The 21,715-nt window shown below is 38.1% G+C and overlaps 4 protein-coding genes across 4 annotated transcripts; 2 read left to right on the top strand and 2 right to left on the bottom strand.

The window, feature by feature from the left end:
* Positions 1 to 6,634: 6,634 nt before the first annotated feature.
* LOC115632822 (probable palmitoyltransferase ZDHHC24) lies at positions 6,635 to 7,675 on the top strand. The gene is made up of 2 exons (XM_030530076.1): positions 6,635 to 6,914; positions 6,971 to 7,675. The coding sequence occupies exons 1-2, from the start codon at positions 6,683 to 6,685 to the stop codon at positions 7,588 to 7,590; spliced, it is 852 nt and encodes a 283-aa protein (XP_030385936.1). The 5' UTR covers positions 6,635 to 6,682; the 3' UTR covers positions 7,591 to 7,675.
* Positions 7,676 to 7,751: 76 nt separating this feature from the next.
* On the bottom strand, positions 7,752 to 12,349 carry LOC115632811 (DNA repair protein RAD50). The gene is made up of 10 exons (XM_030530066.1): positions 12,220 to 12,349; positions 11,595 to 12,162; positions 11,323 to 11,536; positions 10,087 to 11,262; positions 9,953 to 10,019; positions 9,535 to 9,891; positions 9,307 to 9,476; positions 8,990 to 9,250; positions 8,823 to 8,925; positions 7,752 to 8,755 (listed from the first exon to the last, which is right to left on the bottom strand). The coding sequence occupies exons 1-10, from the start codon at positions 12,286 to 12,288 to the stop codon at positions 7,820 to 7,822; spliced, it is 3,921 nt and encodes a 1,306-aa protein (XP_030385926.1). The 5' UTR covers positions 12,289 to 12,349; the 3' UTR covers positions 7,752 to 7,819.
* A 255-nt stretch (positions 12,350 to 12,604) lies between these two features.
* LOC115633837 (28S ribosomal protein S29, mitochondrial) lies at positions 12,605 to 13,932 on the top strand. The gene has a single exon (XM_030531328.1). It carries the CDS (start codon positions 12,673 to 12,675, stop codon positions 13,876 to 13,878), a length of 1,206 nt encoding a protein of 401 aa, XP_030387188.1. The 5' UTR covers positions 12,605 to 12,672; the 3' UTR covers positions 13,879 to 13,932.
* A 16-nt stretch (positions 13,933 to 13,948) lies between these two features.
* On the bottom strand, positions 13,949 to 20,872 carry LOC115633836 (nose resistant to fluoxetine protein 6). The gene is made up of 6 exons (XM_030531326.1): positions 20,666 to 20,872; positions 16,327 to 16,753; positions 15,397 to 16,270; positions 14,970 to 15,335; positions 14,368 to 14,911; positions 13,949 to 14,314 (listed from the first exon to the last, which is right to left on the bottom strand). The coding sequence occupies exons 2-6, from the start codon at positions 16,730 to 16,732 to the stop codon at positions 14,183 to 14,185; spliced, it is 2,322 nt and encodes a 773-aa protein (XP_030387186.1). The 5' UTR covers positions 16,733 to 16,753; positions 20,666 to 20,872; the 3' UTR covers positions 13,949 to 14,182.
* Between the last annotated feature and the right edge of the window lie 843 nt (positions 20,873 to 21,715).

The following is a 21,715-nucleotide window of genomic DNA, read 5'->3' as shown; positions in this document are numbered from 1 at the left end:
CCAACGAAAAAAAGCGCCCAGGGCAAGGTGTGGCTTAATGACGCGCTGCATGTGTAAAATTACCCAATTCGGGATGCATTTTGGTGCAACATGCGGGCGAGTGAAGGACATCGGCAGAGACAAATTTCAGCATCGAGTTGCCGCAGGGCGCTAAAGGTAAAAATTTTGTGCATTCTCGCCATCCTTTTGCGCACGTGTGCTGTTACTGTGGCTGTGTTGTTGCTGTGTTGTTGCTGTGTTGTTGCTGCTGATGTTGTTGTCGTTGTGGCAGGCGCCGATGTTATTGCATATAACATTAGCCAATACCGGGGTCCATGGTTGATGAAGCCGAAACAGCAAAATGCTGCAGGGGAGGTATTATTATGCCTAGAATGGTGTGTTATTTTGGCTCGCGTAAATTTTATTTTACGCTTTAATCAAAATTGCTCAAAGGGCAGAAAATGTGATTTTGATCGTTATGGGGAGAGACATTTTGTAATGGCAGTTGTGATTGAACGGAAATCGCTTAACACAAAAATATGTTCACAGTACTTAAAAAATAAATTGTCGATTAATGTGCAGAGACATGATATATGAATTGAATTTTATAATACATCATCGATTTGAATTGTATTTTCCTAGAAGAAGTCTTTTTATCTTTTCGGAATATATTTTATTTGTCAATTTTGTAAAATTGATTTAATTTTGTATTAGATCAAGGAAATTTACAATTTAAAGCAATTATTGTTGGTTACTATATCATCTTTACTCTGTAATTAACAGAATGTTGCAGCGCTCTCTTTCTCTAACTAACATGACGTAATTTGCTCTCTTGCTCTCTTTCTTGCATTGCAGCTGCTGATCTGCAAATGCAGTTGCAGTGCTTGGCTGCGTCTGCAGCGCTCTCTTTCTCTAACTAACATGATGTAATTTGGCAGCGCTCTGTTGCTCTCTTTCTTGCATTGTAGCTGCTGATCTGCAAATGCAGTTTCAGTGTTAGGGCCCTTAACCCAACTTAGACTAAAAGCTTTCATCAACTCACAAAGTCTAGAAGTTGTTGCACCTTTAACCCCACACACTGTAACTTAGATCACATATCTTGTTTTTCTCGGCGAGGAAAAAATATATATTAAGGGAGCCCGAAATCTTTGCAGCCTTAACCACTATTAATTGGTACGGCTACTTTTTTTCGGTGCAAATTTTAATGACTTATATTTCTTTTTAGGTGATCATTGCCCAAACATTTTTATACTTTTTAAAAAGGTAATTGAATTACCTTTAATTTCATATCAAAACATGCACACGTTTTTGTATATTTAAATTTAGTATTTATTTCAATATAGTATCCTTCCATGTCTTCCAGCGATGCTCCCACCTCCTCAACCACTCCAAAAAGTATTCGTTGTCCTTATCGTTCCAATAGTTGTTTACGAAGATACTAATAGCTTCATCATTTGTGGAAAATTTCTGTCATGTGTTTTCAAATATCTGTTATCCTAGTACTATTATTTCATATGGAAATTGCATTTATTTTATTAAAAGAAATATTAGAATATGCAAGTTAACAAAGCAAAAGTAAATTTTTATTGGAAGAACATGCACTAGCTTATCTTATCAGTTTTAATTTATATCAGTAACATCTTAATTGTAAAATTGTTGTTCGTTAATTACGGCCTCCTGCTGTTTTAATGGCGGTAGATTTTTATACAAAGGTATACATATACGAGTATGATAAGCTAGCTTTCACAATTTCTTGAATTACTTTTCCTTTGGACTTAGTTGATATATCAACTTAAATTTGACCGAGTGGGCTCAAAGACGCTGGTACCCAATAAATACTCGTTGATATATAGACCGTAGTGGCTCACCCTTTATTTTATATGCAAGTATTTTTTAAAAATTCAATGTAAGGGTTACAAAATGTGACTACATTGTATTTGAGGTTGTCATATAATTTAATTTCCACATTTTATGCGGTCCAAGCTCTGAATCATGCAGCTATAAATGTACATACATACATACATACAAGTATGATATATGCTTGTATGTGCGTGTTGTGTACCTTATTTAGCAAAATGTCATAAAATATAAACGCATCCTTTCGACACTAGCTAGAAGTTTTAATTGCTTTTCCGCATGCACCATCCACAGCGTCCCACATGTGAGAGCACCCGTATTATTCGATTACCGACGTTCCAGCTCCGTCAGTTCCAGAGGTGTTTCGTATGTGGGCCACCACAGCCTGAACTGTGCGCCAATTAAGCACAAACTCTGCCAACTGCAGAGCAAGTTTGGAGCTATTTGATGAATATGCATAACTGAGGCATAAAGGAGCAGCTGGAATGCTATAAAGTTGACAGTGCTTAGTTCTGTCAAGTTACCACGAGGCCGTCGGGCTGCCACACACAAACACACACACACACAGACTCAACTCGTACACATCGCATCTATGCATTTTGTGGTTGTCAGGTGGCTCTAGTGGCAAGGTAAGACACAGCAGCATGTCAACAATGCAGCATAACAAAAAAGGGTAAAATATTAACAACTTAATCAGGGTCGAGTCGCTTTAACTTTGCAACAGCCTGAGACCTTAGGCTGAGACTTCCATGTCAACGTGACAAGTTCATTACGAATTTCTTGTTGTTAATAACTTGTTTGCATTTCTTATCAATATACAAAGTGTCTAGCTGAGAAACAAATGTGCTGTTAATTTGCCTGACACTTCTGCTAATAGCAACTGATAAGTAACAAATACAAGTCAGTAGAACAAATGGTCCAAATGTTGCGAATGAAGCTTTCGAATTTATTTCAACTTTGTCCTTCAATGCGGAGTCAGGAAAATGGAAAATTCATGGTCTGCGCTCTCATTCATTTGTTCCCAAGCAATTTCCTATCCCTGAGGCTCTGATGGAGTGCCATTGGCTCGTTAGCATCACCATATAGAATTGAATCTAGTTTTGTTCTTGACATTTACTAAGATGAAGCTGAACACAATTCTATGCACACATCGTAATCATTTGCAGCAGATATATATACATATATATGTGTATGTATGCATGTATGTATGTATGTTTGTGCTGAAGGAATATGGTAGGAACGAGATTTCTCTGAGCAGTTGTGCTGCTTCCGCCCCCTTTAATCCTTTGCCATTGTGCGGCAGAAGTGCTTGTCCTGCAACCACATTGTTGACTCGCCATAAAAACGCAGAGCAAAAACAGATGGAATGCACGTGGAAACATCAAGCGATGCAATTTCGCAAATTGTCTTGAAATGCTAGAATGCATTTCATTCCTGCCCCACCTCTACTCTCCCTTGCCAACACTTGCCATGAAACCGAGAAGGCACGCACAAAGACTGCACCACATCGGAGGCAGCTGAATTATGAAGGGGTGGCCTTATTTCCCATTCCTTTATCTACCAACTGTGAAAACAAAATAGCAGCAGAGACTGGCAGAAATTGGGAAAAACAACAAAAAACGAGCAACAAAGTAAGGCAAGGGCTGACTGGTCAACAATTAAAAACAAAATCGAAAAACTCTGCTGAAACATAGAAGAAATCAGGCCTTAACTTTTATGTGCAAATGGGGCCAACCCACCCGAATCCGACCACTTCTCTGGCTTTTACTGCTGGCTTACATAAAACCAACTCAGAAGTGGAAACAGAATGTATCTTTAAGGTCATTTAATGGCGATGCTTTCACATACTACCCCATACATATTCGCACATACATAGGTAGATACATTAAGTAAACATATACACAAACAAAAGTAAATGCGCTTATGGACATAAAGCATCTTAAACAGCCACAATATTTTCTCTCTGGAAGTAGCCAACCGCCCGTTTACCAAATAAACACTTTTGTGCAATTAGGCTTCCACGCCGATGCCAGATATAGTATTACATACTTCATTAAATTTGTATTTGGCTTCTAGCCACATTGCTTCAGACAGCCGCACTGAGTACTAAAGCAAATTTATTTACTTTAGTGTATAATTGTATGTATTTAGATCAAATTTATTCATGACAGTAGAATAACTTGCATTTTTGAATTAATTCCATGAGTTTAAAGGTCGGTTGAAAATCAAAACAATTACATAAGTCTGGATTTGAAAAGCTCCTGAAAATATTTCATTCAGTTGCATTTCGTTGTTAGCGATTTTCTTTCTGGGTGCTTTTTATCGCTTTAAGCCATTAAATCGCAATTTCATTCACAACTTTCGTACGTGATGAGAATATTTTATTACTCTCAACTACAGAATACATAAATAATTAAAAGTTCGCAAACACTACTTATGGTCGTCATAACATCGTTTGGAGTTTTCCTATTGGGATGTAAGGTGAAAGAGCAATAAACAAGAACGGAGCGCAGGAGTTGAGTGGGTCCATTTCTTGAATATCCTGTACCCACACCCTCTGTTCTGCTTAGGTCTTAGGGGAGAATGTTTTCCAATTTTGATCATTCTATGTTGACACTATAAAAAGTATACTAATGCGAATGTTACAAAAAAAGTACCACGTGCAAGGAATATTACTAGATCCTCTGCCTTACTATTTTGCGGGGTTGAATGTTTTTCTTCACATATTTGATTTACAAAAATAATATGGAAAAATTGGGAAACGAGTTTTACTAAAAAGAGATTTGAAAAAAGTATTTTATTAAGCCATTTGTTTTTATTAAATGGAGATGGAAAGGGGGTTTCTTTAAATATTTGAGGCAAATACACCTATTTCTGTTTTTACACGGTCTTTTTTGAAACGATTTTGATATAACACGGTTTGAAAATTACAAATTTCATATATATGTTTCTTTAGAGATAAGGAACCAATTACATATTTTTGCATATGATCATATGATCATATGCATATGATCGATTTTTTACACGGTTGTTTCTGGAACCAATCTACCGTGCAAAAACAGAATTAGGTGTATAAACTAATATGCCAAAAGAAAGAGTTTAAATAGTCTTTACACTGGTTTCTTCTTAATTATAAATAAGCTATGGAGAGGCAAAATCATTTTCTGCATAAAAAAAATAGATTATCAGAATTTTAAATTTGTTGTTATCCTGCAACTTTTCGTTGCTCACTGTTCCAATTTGTTCTACCGTATTGGAGGCCTCTAATAACAACAATTTAATTTTGGCAACATTTTTTGACGTAATTAAATTTGTTTTAATGCTTTTGGATGAAACGATAAAGGAATATTGTCTTTCCTATTTTCAAAAACTTCACATATAAAAAGCTAGTACAAGGTAGATTCGGTTATTATACCCTATGCCCAAAGGGTAAAAGGGTATACGAGATTCTTTATATTTTGCGCACTTTTTTTTAAGGAAGAATAATTTGTTTTGCACTATTTGGAAAAAAGTATGTATATTTATAAATCATCCCTCACTTTCTCTCGGCGCCTCACACAATCAATGAGTGTGAAAATTTAAGAATTACACAGCTTTTTGGTAGCTGGGCTAAGTGCAAGCTGACAAATATGTTTTATATAGCACTCCTGGCATCTCATGGGCATAGGACATGGGTCAAAATGTCTAAGTCAAGCACGTGTACTTTAATGCCTTTTAAAAGCAATGTGTTTGCACATTTTTAAATAAACTTCCGTATGGGGACTTGTCCTTTTCACCCTCAGCCCCCGGTAGTTTCAGTGTGAGAACATAATTGAAGTATGAATAATTAATTCTTATCTATTACACGAAATGGTGAAACATTTTGGGACACTTTGGACCTTCACATGTCAAGACAAATGTTGTACTCTTATATGAAAGCAACCCCAACGGAGTCCTAAACTTGCCGAGGAAGACAATTTAAATATGCACATGGATATGTATTCATAGAAATGTTGCTTACAATTCTAGTGACAAAGCTGTTTTTATTAAAATGATTACAATTTCCAATTATTGTATGAATAGTACATTCGTACAAGTACAAGTATATCCAAATGTTTGTATGCACAAAATATTACTATGTAAGTTCAGGCCGATATGAAAGTCAGCCAGCGATAACGAACTACATACTACCTGAGCTTTTAAAAGCTTTACACTTCAAAAAAACTAAGACTATTGAAATAACCGAACTTTATACTCCCTTTTGTTAAAACTTAATCTGAATATTTATTTGAGATTAATGTTAATTAATTGCAATATGTCTGTTAAGCAGCTTTTCTAATTTATCATTCTTAACTTGAACAATTTTGAAAAAGCGTAGCTTCCAAATACTTTCTCAAATATAAATACTATAGAGTGAGGGTAAAACAACAATAATTGGAATTGTGCTCTTGATTCTTTGAACCTGAAATAAGTATAATTTCAGATCTGCATATTGTGAACACCTTTTAACTTTTTAAAATAACATTTTATATTTTATTATTATATTCAAATAATATTTAATTAATGTTACAACAAAAAAGTTAACATTTTGGTAGCCATTGCCATTGGGTTTTTTGTATTTAATTTTTTCTAATATCTCGTTCGGCTCAATATTACATAAATTATTAAATAAGTTGCTACTCACTATTGTAGGGAATAATAAAGTCAGATAAAGATATTCGTAACATAACAAAAACACAATGTCAAAGCTCCGCCGATTGGGTAAGAGCTTTTTCACGTGATAACTGGTAGTGCCGGCACCATTGAGTTGCGATCAACTCTTCATATTTATGTAGTTCCAAAAAAAATTCATGAACACAAAAATATTATGAATATTCGGAAAAATGTTCTGCCCAGGCGCTTGGTGGATTGGTTGTGTTTTCTCACAATCGGAATATTCCTGCCTATTATCTTTATATTCGAAATGGTAATTGTGTTGCCGGCGTTCCATGAACCAGGGGGCTTCTTCCACACCTTTACGCTGCTCATGGGCATTTTTTTGGTGTTTAACATCAAGGGAAACATGATCGCATGTATGATGGTGGATACCAGCGTGAACTGTAAGTGGGAAACTCACTTCTAGCGGCCATTATATGGAACTTTATTTGTAACCCAGATATGCACCTACAACCACCAACTGAGCCTATAGAGCTTGAGAAATGGATTCATTGTGCCACTTGCGATAAACTGGCACCTCCCAGATCGTGGCATTGTAAAAGTTGTGGCGTTTGCATCTTGAAACGGGATCATCATTGCCTATTTATGGGATGTTGCATAGGACATTACAATCATCGCTATTTTTTATGTTTTATTGTTTACCTATTTCTGGGAGCGCTGTACGCCCTAGTTTATAATTCGATATACATTTGGATTCTCAATGGTGCAGTATTCAGTAGATGGTTAACTGCATTGAAATTGATTTGCCCAATGCTTATGCTGGTATCCGGCCCGTTCTCGTCCAACATGTACTTACTTTTTTATAGTCTCAATGTATTGGCGCTTCTATACCCGACCCTTCTATTGGGTTACATGGGGCCCCTTGTCCTTGGAGGGAGGGTGTGTCATGAGCGCGGTAAAACATTTAAATACAATTATGGAATATGGCAGAACTTAAGGAACATATTTGGCCAACGCATCTTTGCAGTGTGGCTATCCCCTCTAATCACAAGTGAGCTGACACATGACGGCATCAATTGGCAGACTGATCTTCCTAAAGACGCACCAAAGAACAAATAAGCCATAGGTGCTATATGCAATAATAAATGTACAAATGACTTACTTTATTTTTGTGTTCAACTTAAGAAATATACATCCGTGTACATGTTTGTTTGTTCTTCATTATAACAAGCAACTAGTTATTCAAATATTTTGTGATATCAAATACAAAAACGTGTTTATACTTTATACTTGCATAGTAAATTATTATTAAATTCAAATACTTTAAAGTGTACAACAATTTTATCTTCTATTCAATTAGTGCATTACGAATAGTTGATTTGCATTCATGATTACGGGCGACCCGATGATAGCTGGTTATGTTACCCAAGGTGGAAATAAAGTTCTCGTCATGAGTAATTATGATCAGCATGAAATTTGAGTGGGACTGGCGTTCCTCAACAATGCGGTTGAGTGCATCGCACAGCGATATTATATTGGCTTGATCCAAGTTGGTAGTAGGCTCATCCAAAGCTAAAACACCGCAGTTGCTACTAAAAGTCTCTGCCAAGGCCATGCGGATGATAAGAGAAGCAAGCACCCGCTGACCTGCACTGCAACGACCACGCATTTCGATCTCCGAATTATTTTTCGATTGGACCACGCGATAATTGTAACTCTTGCGGCGATTTGCAGATTTATTGGATTGGTCCTGAGTCCGAATTTGAATATAATCGATGTCGTTGCCACGGTAAATCAAACGCCAGTACTCACGTATCAGGCGGTTAATATTATCCATTTTCTCGGAATGAAATTGAATAAGCGCCCACTCCAATGCATCACGATGCTGAGCAAGATCGTCAATGCTGTGTCGGGCTACCATCAACTCAAAATGTGCCTTTCGATAGTTCTTAAGCGACTGCTTGTACTTGGGTTCTTCAATTTCAAGCTTAAGCTTCTCGATCTGGCTGTTGATTTCGCCCAGCTGACCTAGCAATGCGCCACGACGTATAGACGCTGCGTCTTTCTTTTTTATAAGGCCCTGTTTCTCTCTCGAAATGTTGCCGAAGTCAAGATTTCCCAATTGCTTAGCAAGCGCTTCACAGCTTTCCATTAAATCGATCTCTTTTTTTTGCAGTTGTTTAAGTTCACGATTATCTTTGAGGTCTCGGTCGATGGTTTGTTGATTGAGACATTCCGTTTTAATTGTTTCCAATTTTTCACTGCTTGAAGCGATATCAGTATCCTGAAAGTATTGAATTTATTTCATAAATTTATATAAAAATAAAGCATGAAAGGTAAACCTTACATACCAATTGATTCACTTTATCTTTTATGCTTTTAATCGAGGCGTCGTATTCCTGAATTTTAATTTTTAGGTCTAACTTGTTAAAGTTCCGGACTTCAGTATTTAATCTGCGGAAGAGATTATGAATTTATTAAATTGTTTTCAAGCAAACTAGTAAATAAATTAAAAAACCTTTGTATATTTTCATCTGCACTCCTGTATGAATTATATTTACTATTCAGCTCCGCCAACTTGGATCGTTCGCTTTCTTTCAGACGGGCTTTTTCTGTAATGGCTGCATTCAGTTTTTGCTTTAACGGATTAATTTTTGACTTCAATGCTGAAATTTCTGTGCCAATTGTAATCATTAGACGAGTAAGTTCATCAAGCCTTTCCTTTAGTTGGGGTAGACTTTGCACGCCTTCCTGTAGTTTTATCTGATGGTCTTTTAATCTACAAAATGAACAAATTAAGTCTCCACTAGAGCAGGGTTCTTTTTCAGCGTCTACTTATTCTTCTTCTCACGAAGACAGTTCAGTGCCTCAGTTTGCTTTTCATAGGTTTGTTGATTTGCCTCTAATGCCTTACGTTCAGTTTCGAGGTCTTCTGAGACCTGTACTTTTTCTGACTGCACCGCATCGATGGAAACGCTAGAGTCATAATCACTGGGCAATTTAAGCTGCATTACAAAAAAAATTATAATCATTTAAAAAGTAGTCTACCAGCTAACAGAATACCTTAAGCACATCCAAATCCTTTTTGAGGCGTGCTGCCTCCTTTAAGGCCTCATCTAATATAGTCATGTCTCCTAGCATGGAATTGGCCAACTCCAAATTGTGTGTGGGCTCTCCAAGCATAGCCATTTGTGTCTCATATTGATTGACTGCATCTCCAAGTAGTTCCTCGATTTTTCGCAATTCCTCTTTCTTTTTAGGAACTGATTCCTTAAGATCTTTAACCTTTAGAATAAGAGGTTTCATTTGAAGGAGATTTTCGTACTTTAGTTGCTCGGCTTTTAAAGACTTTTCGGCCACACTTATATTGACGGGAAGCTTATGAATTTCATCAGCTAGCTCAGAGGTTAGGTCTGTTGCCTGCAAACAGAGAATATTAAATAAATATATGTTCATAAATAATAATTTGCAGTCCACGCACTTCATCGCCGGACATATTGTGATGACATAAGGGACAGCAAGGCTCCTCCTCGATTTTCTGGATGTACCTATAAAACAATAAAGTAAAATAAAATTCAATAATTGATTGAAAAAATATATACTTGTATTACATACTTTTTATACATCGCTTCTGCTGATTTAAGAGCACCGTGTTCTAACTGAAGCTTTGAAATAACAGCTTTGTTACGTTCTAGCAATTCATCATAGGGTGTAGAATGACATTTTTGAAATATAAGCTCCTCGGATTCAGCCAATTCTTTTTCCATTCGTGCAATTTCGGTTTTGAGATTTTTCCGGCCAATATTATGCGACTGTTCTTTAAGCTTCTCAGCATTTGCCTTATCTGTAAGGTCCTTTATATCCCGTCGCAATTTATCATAAGCGCCCTGCATGGCCCTTCGATAGTTTGACGTAATGTTTTCTTTGAAAAATTTTCCAAAATGATCACTGTGCTTGTTTCGGACCCGCTGCACCTCCTGGTCCTTTTTTTCTAGCTCCTTTTCCTTAAGGGTAATTTCAGCCATCAATTTTGCAATGGAGTTCAGGAATGTCAGTTGCTCATCAAGTTTCTTGAAGCGTGCCTGCTTTTCGGAAATTTTTGCCTTTTTAGTGGCTATCACTTCACGGATACTTTCTAGATTAAAGCTTCTGGTTGCCCTCTCGTACTTTTCATCAATATCTGCAATCTCTTTTTCCAACAGTTTTAATTGATGCATTGATGTTTCAATTTGTTTTATTTTCAACTCAAGCGCCGCAATCTCTTTTTCGCTAGCCTCTCTTTGCTTTTCTTGAGTTGAAACACCCTCTACAGATTTTGTCAACTCAGTGCGCAGCTCGTCGATCTTTGTCTGACGTTCATGGTCCGCTTGATCATTGTTCGCAGTCAACTCTGCAATCTCACACTGTTTGCTCATTAACGTTACTTCAATGTCGTGCATTAAATCGGCAACTTCTTCAGGCATATCCAGCGAAGACTTTACAGGAATTTGCAACTGTTCACACAAGGCTTTTAAGCCCTTCACTAGTTGCGATTTGCATTCCTGCTCAGATTGCTGCTGCTGTTGCGCTATGCATCGTTTTTTGTCCTGTGCCACAAGAGTTGTTTGAAGCTCGGTTCTATTGTTCTTTATCTTAAAAAGATGTTCTTCCACATCTGTGCGTTGAAGTCGCAACTCAGACATTCTTTGGTCGAAAGACCGAATTTCGATATCCAGTTCCGCCAACGACCCTTCAAAGGGCTTTTTAATTTTCTTTGCAATGCTTGATATTTGTTCGATGCAATTCTTATGTCTGTAATAGAAAATGAAGCATGTAAATAAGGTGTCAGAAAATCACAATTTCGCTACAGACTTTGTGTCCATCTCTACTTTTTGCGCCTGATATTTGCTGATGTCATATTCAATATCCCTGATTTCTCCAAGCCGTGCGTCGATTGGTTTAACTTCCTCGTCGCACTGTGCGCATTGCGCCTTTATTGAATCACATTTTTGCTGAGCTCTTTCAAGATTCATTGTTTTCACCTCCATCTCCTGCTTTAAATGAAACAGCAATTTCATATTAGCATCTGAAACGATGAGATTAATTAGCTGATAGAGATACAAGCACAGTGCGCGTATACAGACCCATAACTTTGATTTCCTCTTGGGCTTCTTTGCGCATTTTGATGATCTTATCAAGCGCCTTATCGTACTCGGAAATTCCAAAAATATCATCAAATTTTTCTTTCAATTTTTTTGGCTCGTCCAGTGGCCAGCTGGCATCCTCTTGATGACAAAACAGCACATCATTGATAATGGCTTTTGAAACGCCCATGAAGTCACAAATGCCATTTCCAATGTCTGCAATGCGTCCGCCTAGAAAATCATGATTTTTCAACTCGTTTGCTTTGTCATTCATATAATTAATTGTTGGGCTAAGCGTCTCAAATGACACCTTATCGCGCTTCATGGAAACCTTCATCAGACGGCAAACGGAGATGCGAGCGCCGACTTTATTTCGAATCTGAACTTTAATTTGCGCCAAGGACTCGGATAGTCCATATATTTTGGGGTCATGTACAAAATGCTTTCCGCTATTGCTGCCAGGTGGACAATCGCCTGTGAGTACATATTTCAAGCACTCTATAATTGTAGTTTTTCCACAACCATTCTCTCCAAGGATCAATGATACCGGCGACGAAAATGTAATGCTCTGGAATATTATGCATTAGCAGCGTAGCAAAGAAGCATCAGCAAATTAAGGACTTACCTGGCAATCCTCGGCATTGCAACCAAAACTACGCACGCCTTGTATAGACAATTTCTCAATAGTAGACATGTCCTCCGCTATAAAAATCCAACTAAAGGAATTTCACAATAGAGATTGGCGGCAAATTGCGACTACCAACTAATGATTGGTAGCCCTGGTATTGGTATCGTTTAAATCGCGAATGACTTTCAAGAGCCGTTTTTAAAATAACAATAACATTCACAAAAAACTATCAGAAAGGCTTATCCATTCTTTAATCACACAGAAAGTTTCAAATGTGTTAAATAAAAACTATTAAATATAAAGTAGTTAGCGGTTGCGTGACCATCTCACGATATATTATCGTTATCGTTGGTGACTCATCACTATCTACCGTACAGCTGTTCTTGTTAGGTGCAGCTATTATTTAATATCGCATAACACGCGATTTATTTGACCGGTCCAATTGTCTGAATGAAAATGTTTCGCAAACATGTTGGAAGCATATCGCGCATCTCGACACAGTTACAGCGAGGACCACCAACCGTTGGCAGCATTGCAGGATTATCAACTGAGGCAGAGGCGGCACCGAAACAGGAACGCGTGGATGAAAAAATTACCGAATTCCGCACGGCCATAACAAATCCCGGTGGGCATTCTCCCCTTCAAATAGCCAAATTCTATACAATTCCTGCAGAAGAGAAGAAACGAATTTTCGGTGGAGGCGGCCTGCCAAAGCAATACGAGCTGCAGATAAAGACCTTCACGGAAGCCTGCCTTATGGTCCGTTCGCCTGCACTCGAGCTGCTGCAATACATTAAACAGGCAGACTTAAGTAAGCCAGTTGTTCGCTACGTGCTTTATGGCGAAAACGGCGTTGGCAAGTCATTGACCATGGCCCATGTGTTGCACTATGGCGCATTGCATGACTTTTTGCTCGTGCATGTGCCTTGGGCGCCGAATTGGATGAAGCGCCCGAAGGAGACGGCCAATGCAACGGGCCAGGAGGGCTTTATTGATTTGCCTTTTGATGCTGCTGCTTGGCTCGTGCATTTCAAAACGCAAAACGCACAATTACTGCAGAAATTGCAGCTGAAGACGAGTAAGGACTACGTTTGGAGTAAACGCGAAAGCACGCCAACAGGCTCCTTGCTGACAGAACTGGTTGAACACGGTATTGCGAGAATCAAATACGCCTCAGAAACGATAGCTGCTGTGATTAGTGAGCTTAAACAACTCTCTACAGCCGGCCAGTGTAAGGTCATGGTAGCTATCGACGGGTTCAATGCTTTTTTCCATCCCGAAACTCGTATATTTTCGGACAACAAGCAGCGGGTTACCCCAGACAGAATAACGCTAACACAACCATTTCTCAACATAACAAACTACGACTGGACTAATGGTGTTTGCATTCTATCTGTCGACAAAATCGCCATGACCGAAGGCTACATGGAGTCGTATATGCCGCGTTACCTTCTGGGAAAAGATGGCTTCGAGCACCTGGATCCCTTCGTGCCAGTGCATGTGGACAACTACACGGACAAGGAGTTTACGAACTATATTAGTTACTATGTGGATCGCTTTTGGATTACGAAGACCGCCCCGGATCTTGAGGATCAGTTAAAGTTTATGAGCAATAAAAATCCATATACATTGATGCAACTTGTGAGAGGCCTTTGAATAATTCTCAAAAAGGCGATAGTGGTTAATAATAAAAGTGTTTGTTAAATAATATTTACTTGTATGTATGTATTTTCTTATGACTCCTTGATTTATTTTCTCTATTAAGTTCTTGGTTGAAGTATTCAAAAAACCTACTTACAAAAGCAATCACAATCTGCTTGATGTACAACCTACCTTAAACTAAATAAATTGACTTTCACTGATGCAATGAGTTCATGAAAAGCAATTAATCACAATTAAAATGGATAAATGAGGCGTTCTGTGTACTATACAAATAAATTCTAATAGGTTAATAGCATCTTTAGGCACTTTTCAGCTTGCCGTTGCGTTTCAGCAACTGACTCGACAAGTTTGTGTAAGGCAGCTCGTAGCACAGAGAGAAAACAATGGATGCCAGGTAGACGATCACAGCAAAGCCGAAGGTGATGACAAACTAAAATGCAACACAATATAATAAACTTTCTTTAATTCCAGGTGTTGACTTACCAAAATAAATGGATCCGCATGCGTGCTTCCGTTCGTCAAGCCGTAAAAGAACGCAATCACTAGAGGGTTGAGCAAGTATATGGCATAGGATTGGCGGTTCAAATGCTGAAATCCTTTCGATTCTAATAATCGGGACCACCACACACCCCGCCCCCTGGCGCTTCCAACAATCATCCAACAAATGCAGACTGAAAAGATGAAACGTCCCAGCACGAACAAAGAGATCGAAATGATATAGCCAAAGTCTCGTTTAAAAGTCGAATACAGGCAGATGAAGAACACCAGAATGGACAAATTCCACAGCCAACGTTCTTGTGCTTCACTCAAATTATACTGCAATTTGTGTTCTACCAGACACCAAGCAGCTATAGCGCCCACAATGTAAGGCAGGACGCGGACGAAGGGACTGATGTAAATGTAAGAGCCAGTCTCATAGACTACATCGAAGGAGAACTCATACTTCGTTTTGATACCAATTACCAAAGACCAGGCAATCGTAGCCAAAAGTACCACAGCCACAACGGTCTTCGCGACCTTAGGACGTCTATAAAGAAAATAGTCATGAGTATCATTTGTCATTTTTTGACATATTATGTACTTACTTGGTATACACGAACAGGAGGATGGTGGCCAGCACAAAGAATTGCATATCACAGGCCAAAGACCAGCTCCAGTTGACACAAAGTTCCGTGATTGGGAAGAGGTTCTGTATGAAGAGGAGATTTCGCCACCAGTGCTGGGCGCACGTCTCGTCGAATCGCTCGTGTACGTTATAAATTGAAACGTCTCTAATATAGACAAACAGCAGATCCACTACGCCGATCACAATCAGATAGAGTGGACCCAGTCGTAGGTAGCGATGGAACAGAAGCTTTCCAAAGAGCTTCAGATTCTGGACCACATCATTATTCCGTATGGCTTCCGTTTGCTTTGCATTGCGGATGAAGTTGTACGTTTGTAGGAAGCCGCTGTGAAGAATGGGAAAAAATTAGTACATTATCTTAAAATTTAGACCTTTCGAAACCTAACCTGATGGTAAAAAAGACATCCACCAACAGTGGGGCCGAGCTAACGTATTGATATCCCAACTTTTCCGCATAGGAAATGAGAACCGTCTTATTGTGAACCGTGAAGTACATGAACCACATTACATGGAATATCATTATCCAGTAGGCACAAACGGAGCGGAGACCGTTTATCACCGGAATTTCATCGGCACGGTTGTCGCGAATGGTAAATATTTTCTCCCAGTTATCCAGAACGTCAAAACAGCGCACAAAATCCTTAAAGCGAGTAAATTTTTTAGGATCCGCCAGCACTGCATCGAAGGCACGCCAGAATTCCCATTCGGCGGGTGCCAAGCCACTGGTGCTATCGTCGGCTAACTTCTTCGCTGGCATAGCTTCGCGTTCCCGTTCACGCAACTGCTGGGCACAGAAAATGAACGCGCAGGTGGCTATGATGGAGGCGATCACAATCTTGAAGCTTGTGCGCTGATAGAACGAATTGCGTAGCTTTAGGTCCTTCATGTACACCACCTCAGGACGTATTTCGTAGATCTCATTGTCAGCCGACATGCCGTGCTCCACATAGTCACTAGTCAAGTGCTTTATTTCTTCGGAGTCGCAAGATGTGGGCAGACAAAGGCCAATATGAATGATTTGCTCCGACATTAGCTTGATTTCCACCTGCCAGGGTGAGCTATGGCTCAGATATATGACACGATAGTCCATATCAAAGGGCGCTTTGTCGGTAATGATTCCATAGTTCATAACACGTTTCATGTTCTTCGACAGTGTAATGCCTACCGGACGCTGTATACCCCGACATGCCTCCGGACTACCCAACCAGAAGTTGTTGCCAAAAATAAAACCCGCCGGCTTACTGCCAGACGCATCGAGCACTGCCAAAACCTTATATTAGTACGTCTTTCAGTCTCGATATACCACGACATCTCACCTTTCATAGCCCATGGTTGCTTGTCGAGAATACTCCGCTGTATGTGCTTCAGTTGGACATGACAGAGATCGTTCACATTACTCTGATTGGCCACTTTGGTCAGTCCAAAGAGGACAGAGCTGCGTATCAAATAAGCCTCATTTGTAGAGGATTTGCTCCATTGTTTTGTAGTTTCCATTACATCCGGCTCCAACTCCGTATTCTTCGTCACCTGAACTTCTGTGTGCATGGTATTGGTACCATTAAGCAGGTTGTGCACATATTGCTGACTATGTACGCTCGGCGAGTAGTAGCTGTCGTTAATAACTCCATGGGTAGGGACTGGATGCAGCTCCAAAGATATCAGCAGCACTACCCACACCAATTTTCTGTTCAATTTCATGGCCATATTAGTTGTCTTGCCCATTTACCACGCGAATATTGACAGCTGAAAGAGAAAAGCTCTTGAATACAAGTATCTATAGGTATGTACATATGTATGTATTTGTAAGTTCCAACGTGTTCCCTAAATAATAATCGGTATAAAGGACTACATCTTTCACTGTCGTGAGACTCCCCATAAATAATAATGGGACAAACCAATAAAGCTAGTCGGTTTCACAGAACCTCCCTAAATTTTCAAACGTCTAGAAGCTAATAAATATGCCCATATTTTTTATGTTAAGTTTTTTATATATGTATGTATTTTATGTTTTTCTTGTAATATTTTGATTAAATATATTAATTTTGTTTGTTACAATTTTTAACTATTTTATTTTTTTTTTTAGTTTCTGCCTTTACATTCCTAATATTTTCTTGTCAGGCCTAGAGACGTTTCTGAATATATTTTTTTCGAATTTGATTTATTGTATTATTTTAAAAATTTTTTTTAGTATAATTGATTTTTCTTTTATTTTTAAGTGTTCCTCTTATATTTTTAATTTCATTATGTCTAGTCTTAAAAGGTCTCTGACTACTTTTTGGGGCTCTTCGGAAGACACAGGTGTCGGATTAATATTGTCGATATTGTAATGTTATTTATTATTTTTTTAAGTACTCCATCTCCAAGTGTCAGTTATTGAGTTATTGAACTCAAGTGCTCAGCGACAAGCGCCAGAAGCGTTAAGGGAAACTTTAGGATTTGTGCGCAAATACTATTAATGTAAAGACCCAAGTAACCGGAACTGATTCTGTGCTTTTTGAAAACTATGCACTAGAGGTAGTCATTTTTTGAACCCCTTCTAATTAGCTCGAGTGTGTTAAGTACCTTGCACCTTTCTGAGTTGCACTTGATAACTGACTGAATGACTGAATTCTCAGATGTTCGGATAACTCTGAAAGACAATGAAATTGGTTGGTGTCGTAACCCAAAGTAAATTATCTTACCCAACCCAGTACCTACGCAGTTAAAGGGCTGGAGCTAGGCAAGCAACTAGACCAACTGTCGCCGGAACCACTCACATGTCTGCGGGTCAGTCAGTTTAATGGCCACCGTTGCACAATAGGCATTAATTCAAGTCAAACACTCGTACCTATTTGGTACGACTGGACGGGACCGAACTGTCTTTGCTGAAGTAAATACGCGGTGATTAAATCAAAGTCAGAAAAATCAATTACCTGTTTTCAGGCGTAAGTGCGTCTCAATGTCAGCCTCGAATTGGTCGGCATTGGGACCTTTGTATAGGCGGGTCTATCACCAAAGATCAATTCCATTAACATTAGGGGCAGAATTTAGACGGGACTCAAATGACAACAACAGGGCAATTGTTTTTATCCGTAGCCAAAGACAAGCGTGAAGGTTTATGGAGATGACAACTATGTATGTACTAGACTCTAACGAATTGTGAATCATCAAAAGTTGAATACTTGTATATTCATTGCACACGCACATAAGCTACAAGTATTTATAGGAAGGCAAAGGCACGCCGGCAAATGTTTACGATATAGTACATTTGAACCTAAGTACATACAATATTTGCAAATGCTCTTAACTAAAAAGGTACTGTAAATCGATGTGTGATTAGTTTCTGCTGCCGGATCGGGTACTTGCACCTATTTTTTTTGGGAATTCTTTATTATTCAAATATGCCAATTCAATGTTCTTGCGAGCATAAATTAAGTTTCGCTCAATTGCCTTTGACAAATATTTAATAGATGCTTAGGCCGCCTATTTACTTTGGTGTCTATAAACACAAAACTTATGCCTCGACGATGCCAGTCGGGTATATACTAAGGTCAATAGAGCCGCTTGATCTGCCCACACAAATAATATTCCCCAAACCTGATTGTAGTACCATCTTTTTCGTAGCTGTACCAATTTTTGAACAACCCGTCTTGTGCTCTGTCTGACTCAAGGCCATTTGATTAACGCATTTCTAGGGCAAAATGTGTTTTGGCCATTAATGCATGCAAATTAACCAACGCCTCACTGCAGAAACAAATGGTCTAAACGCCAAATTCCAGTTGGTGGCCAGATATCCGAGTCCGAATCAATAATGCCCATCTTCAGCCACTCCATAAACAAAAGACATACGTGTAATAGCATATCGCGTGCCAATTTTTTTTTACTTTACTAACCTCTTTGTTGTTATTTTATGTTGTTCAAATTATTTGTTTGATCGGCTTGTGCGTGGCTTTGGACCAACAACAGCCAAATTTGCCGCTTGCAGTCATGAAGGCCGTTCACCATGGATTTCGGCAAATTTTGGAATATTGTAAGTCATAATAAAAGCTTTTAAAGGTGAGGGTCAATATCATGTTTCTTTGTCGATTTTGCATTGACTGAAAGTTGAAAAAATTCGCTTCTACTACATGAATGCCAAACAAACCCTAAAAGCCGGGTATGATGGATCTAATTAATCATTGATATTTGGTCCAATTTTAATAATATTTTTTGTTACAAGGTTATCATTTGCGAGAAAGAGGAATGAATGGAACTACGAGTATTATAAATACATAAAAATAGTAGCAGACGCTTAGTCCTAGTTTAGGGAGTAACAAGTAATAATCGTATTTTATTAATTTATTCAGTTTAATAACTTTTATTCTTTAAGACTCCATTGTATCAAGAGTTTAATACAGCTCTGCACCATTGAATGACAATTTGCTTCTAAGCTAAGCTGTTGATTAAAGAAATTAGCTATAAGTTGTGAACAGAATCTTGACACTAGGTTTTAAAACTTTCTTTACCATTCAAAAATTCTTTCGTTGCTTTACAGTACTTGAATGGTCGATATCTGGTTGAGTTTTAATTGATAACTTACTCGTGGACAACAGCTTACATTATATAGTATTCAAGTTGAAATTAGATACCCTTCGATGTCGCATTAATTCAAAACGCCCTCTCTTCGAAAACACATAACTTATGAACACGAATTTGTTGGCAATATTTGCAATTTTATCTTTGAACATTTCATTATCGAGGTTGCGCACAAAAGCTGCAAGCATTGCCATTTATTTTGATTTCTTTTTGGATTACCTCTACCTCTCATAGTAGTAGGCAGCTCTCAACAGCCATTGCCCCCGGCGGTTGCTGACAACACAAAAAATGGTCGTTATGGTTGTTGCTGGCCCTTTGTTTTGGTTTGGATGGTAAATCTAAAATGCTTACTATAGACGCGCCAAACGAAAGCTTTGGGCTTAAAGTCAGCTCCGTCTCACATGCTTAACCAATTTTAAATATATATTTTTCGCACTATAAAAAATATACAAACACAACAAAGTGTTTGAGTTGCATAATAATAGGAAATATGAGGAACTGCAAGGAACTAGGCAGTAGGGCATGAAAAAACTCGTATGTATGCGAATGGAGGAGTATATTTAGGGGGGCTTTGAAGTGAGTTGTGAATGGAATGAGTTTTAAATTTGCATAGCTATCACTTTTGCTGCCAAATGCTAATTTCACCTAGCTTTTTCGAGGTTTGCATAAATTTTGTGCGCTGTGCTCATTTGTAGTTTCGAATCTTAAAGCGAAATAATCTTTACGATGTTGTAACAATCGTCTAAATAAAAGCCATTTTCAAAAATTGATATTATATAAGCTATTTATTTATGCCTCATTTGACTTTTTTTAGGGTTCGCGTAAAATTTTATGGCCAAAGCGCAGAGATCAGCACTAAAAGGGCCATAAAGAAATTGATTTGATAAAGTCAAACTATCTGTTTAATTAACAATTTAACTGAGAAATGAAGCTGATTTACCACAGCACTTTAAATTTTACTACCGTTTGGTGGAAAAACAAATTAGAGATCTTGTACGCCAATTCCTTGGTACTTAAGTAAATAACACGCCAATTAGCAAGTTTTGTTTGCACATCTTGTGCCTGTTGGCACTACTTATTGGTATCCATAATTTCACTTACTTTTCTTATAAATTCCTATGGCACGTTTGTAGAGGGCGACTGCCCGCTCAAAATAATTTCCACTATTGCATCCACCAATATATATAAACTATTGAATAGTCAATTTTTTTTTTAAACTTTTGTGCCAGTTTTTTTAAGACTGGGTCTTTTTATTTGATAAGAGCGCACAAGCAATGCAAAAATATGATTTAAGCTGGCATAGCCCTTACTTAAAGACTGTTCCGCTTTTACAAAATTTCGTTAAATTTTGATATTGACACGTTCGCGTGCGTCCACGTTTATCAGACAACTGTGCGGCGTTGGGTATCGACACAACCTTTTATAAACTTAGATGGATATTGGTCAGTGAGACGCTGAGATAATGAGTTGGACATCAGACGCACTACAAGGTGTGAGAGAAATACCAACCTCTGATCGTTTAAAGATCAACTGTACGAATCACCGCAGGAAAAGTTTTATTTTCTGTAGAGCGTGGACAGGTTTTCACTTTTATTGCAACGGCATTTAAGTTGCAAAGATACTTGCTATTGTAATTATGGGCACTTGGTTGAACTTAATAACTAACTGCGAGTTCTCAAAACAGTTACTTCTGAATGCCATAAGGAGTTGCGTAAATAAGCCCAAAATAAAACACATCGTGATTAAAATCTTGTTTTTTCATTGAGGAGGCCGTTCATCGCCCTGCGCTGATAAGAAGGGAGTGCCCTTAATGTGTATTAATTACCGAAAACAATAAAAACGCTGTCATTTTAGTTGAGCAATTCGATTAAATTTATTAATCCAAAAACTTCATTCCATTAAAACAAGATTCAGTTTTATTTTTAATCACTAAATAATAAATTAATAAATTACATAGGCAAACTGAACTATATCTTGTCGATTTTATAAATGTTAAATTTAAAGCTACTTTTCATAAGTTTTAAAATAGATTAAGAAAATCAATCGTAAGTTTAGGTGTAAACATCCACTTAAATAAATATTTAGCATTTTAGCAACACTAAAAACAAATTTCGCGCCAAGCTTTCTAAAAAGGTGGCAGCACCACTACCC

Source organism: Scaptodrosophila lebanonensis, unplaced genomic scaffold (genome assembly GCF_003285725.1).
Source record: "Scaptodrosophila lebanonensis strain 11010-0011.00,11010-0021.00 unplaced genomic scaffold, SlebRS2 tig00000001-arrow-pilon, whole genome shotgun sequence".
Lineage (NCBI taxonomy): Eukaryota > Metazoa > Arthropoda > Insecta > Diptera > Drosophilidae > Scaptodrosophila > Scaptodrosophila lebanonensis.
The sequence above is the reverse complement of the archived record's forward strand: the minus strand, read 5'-3'. Positions and strand labels throughout refer to the sequence as shown.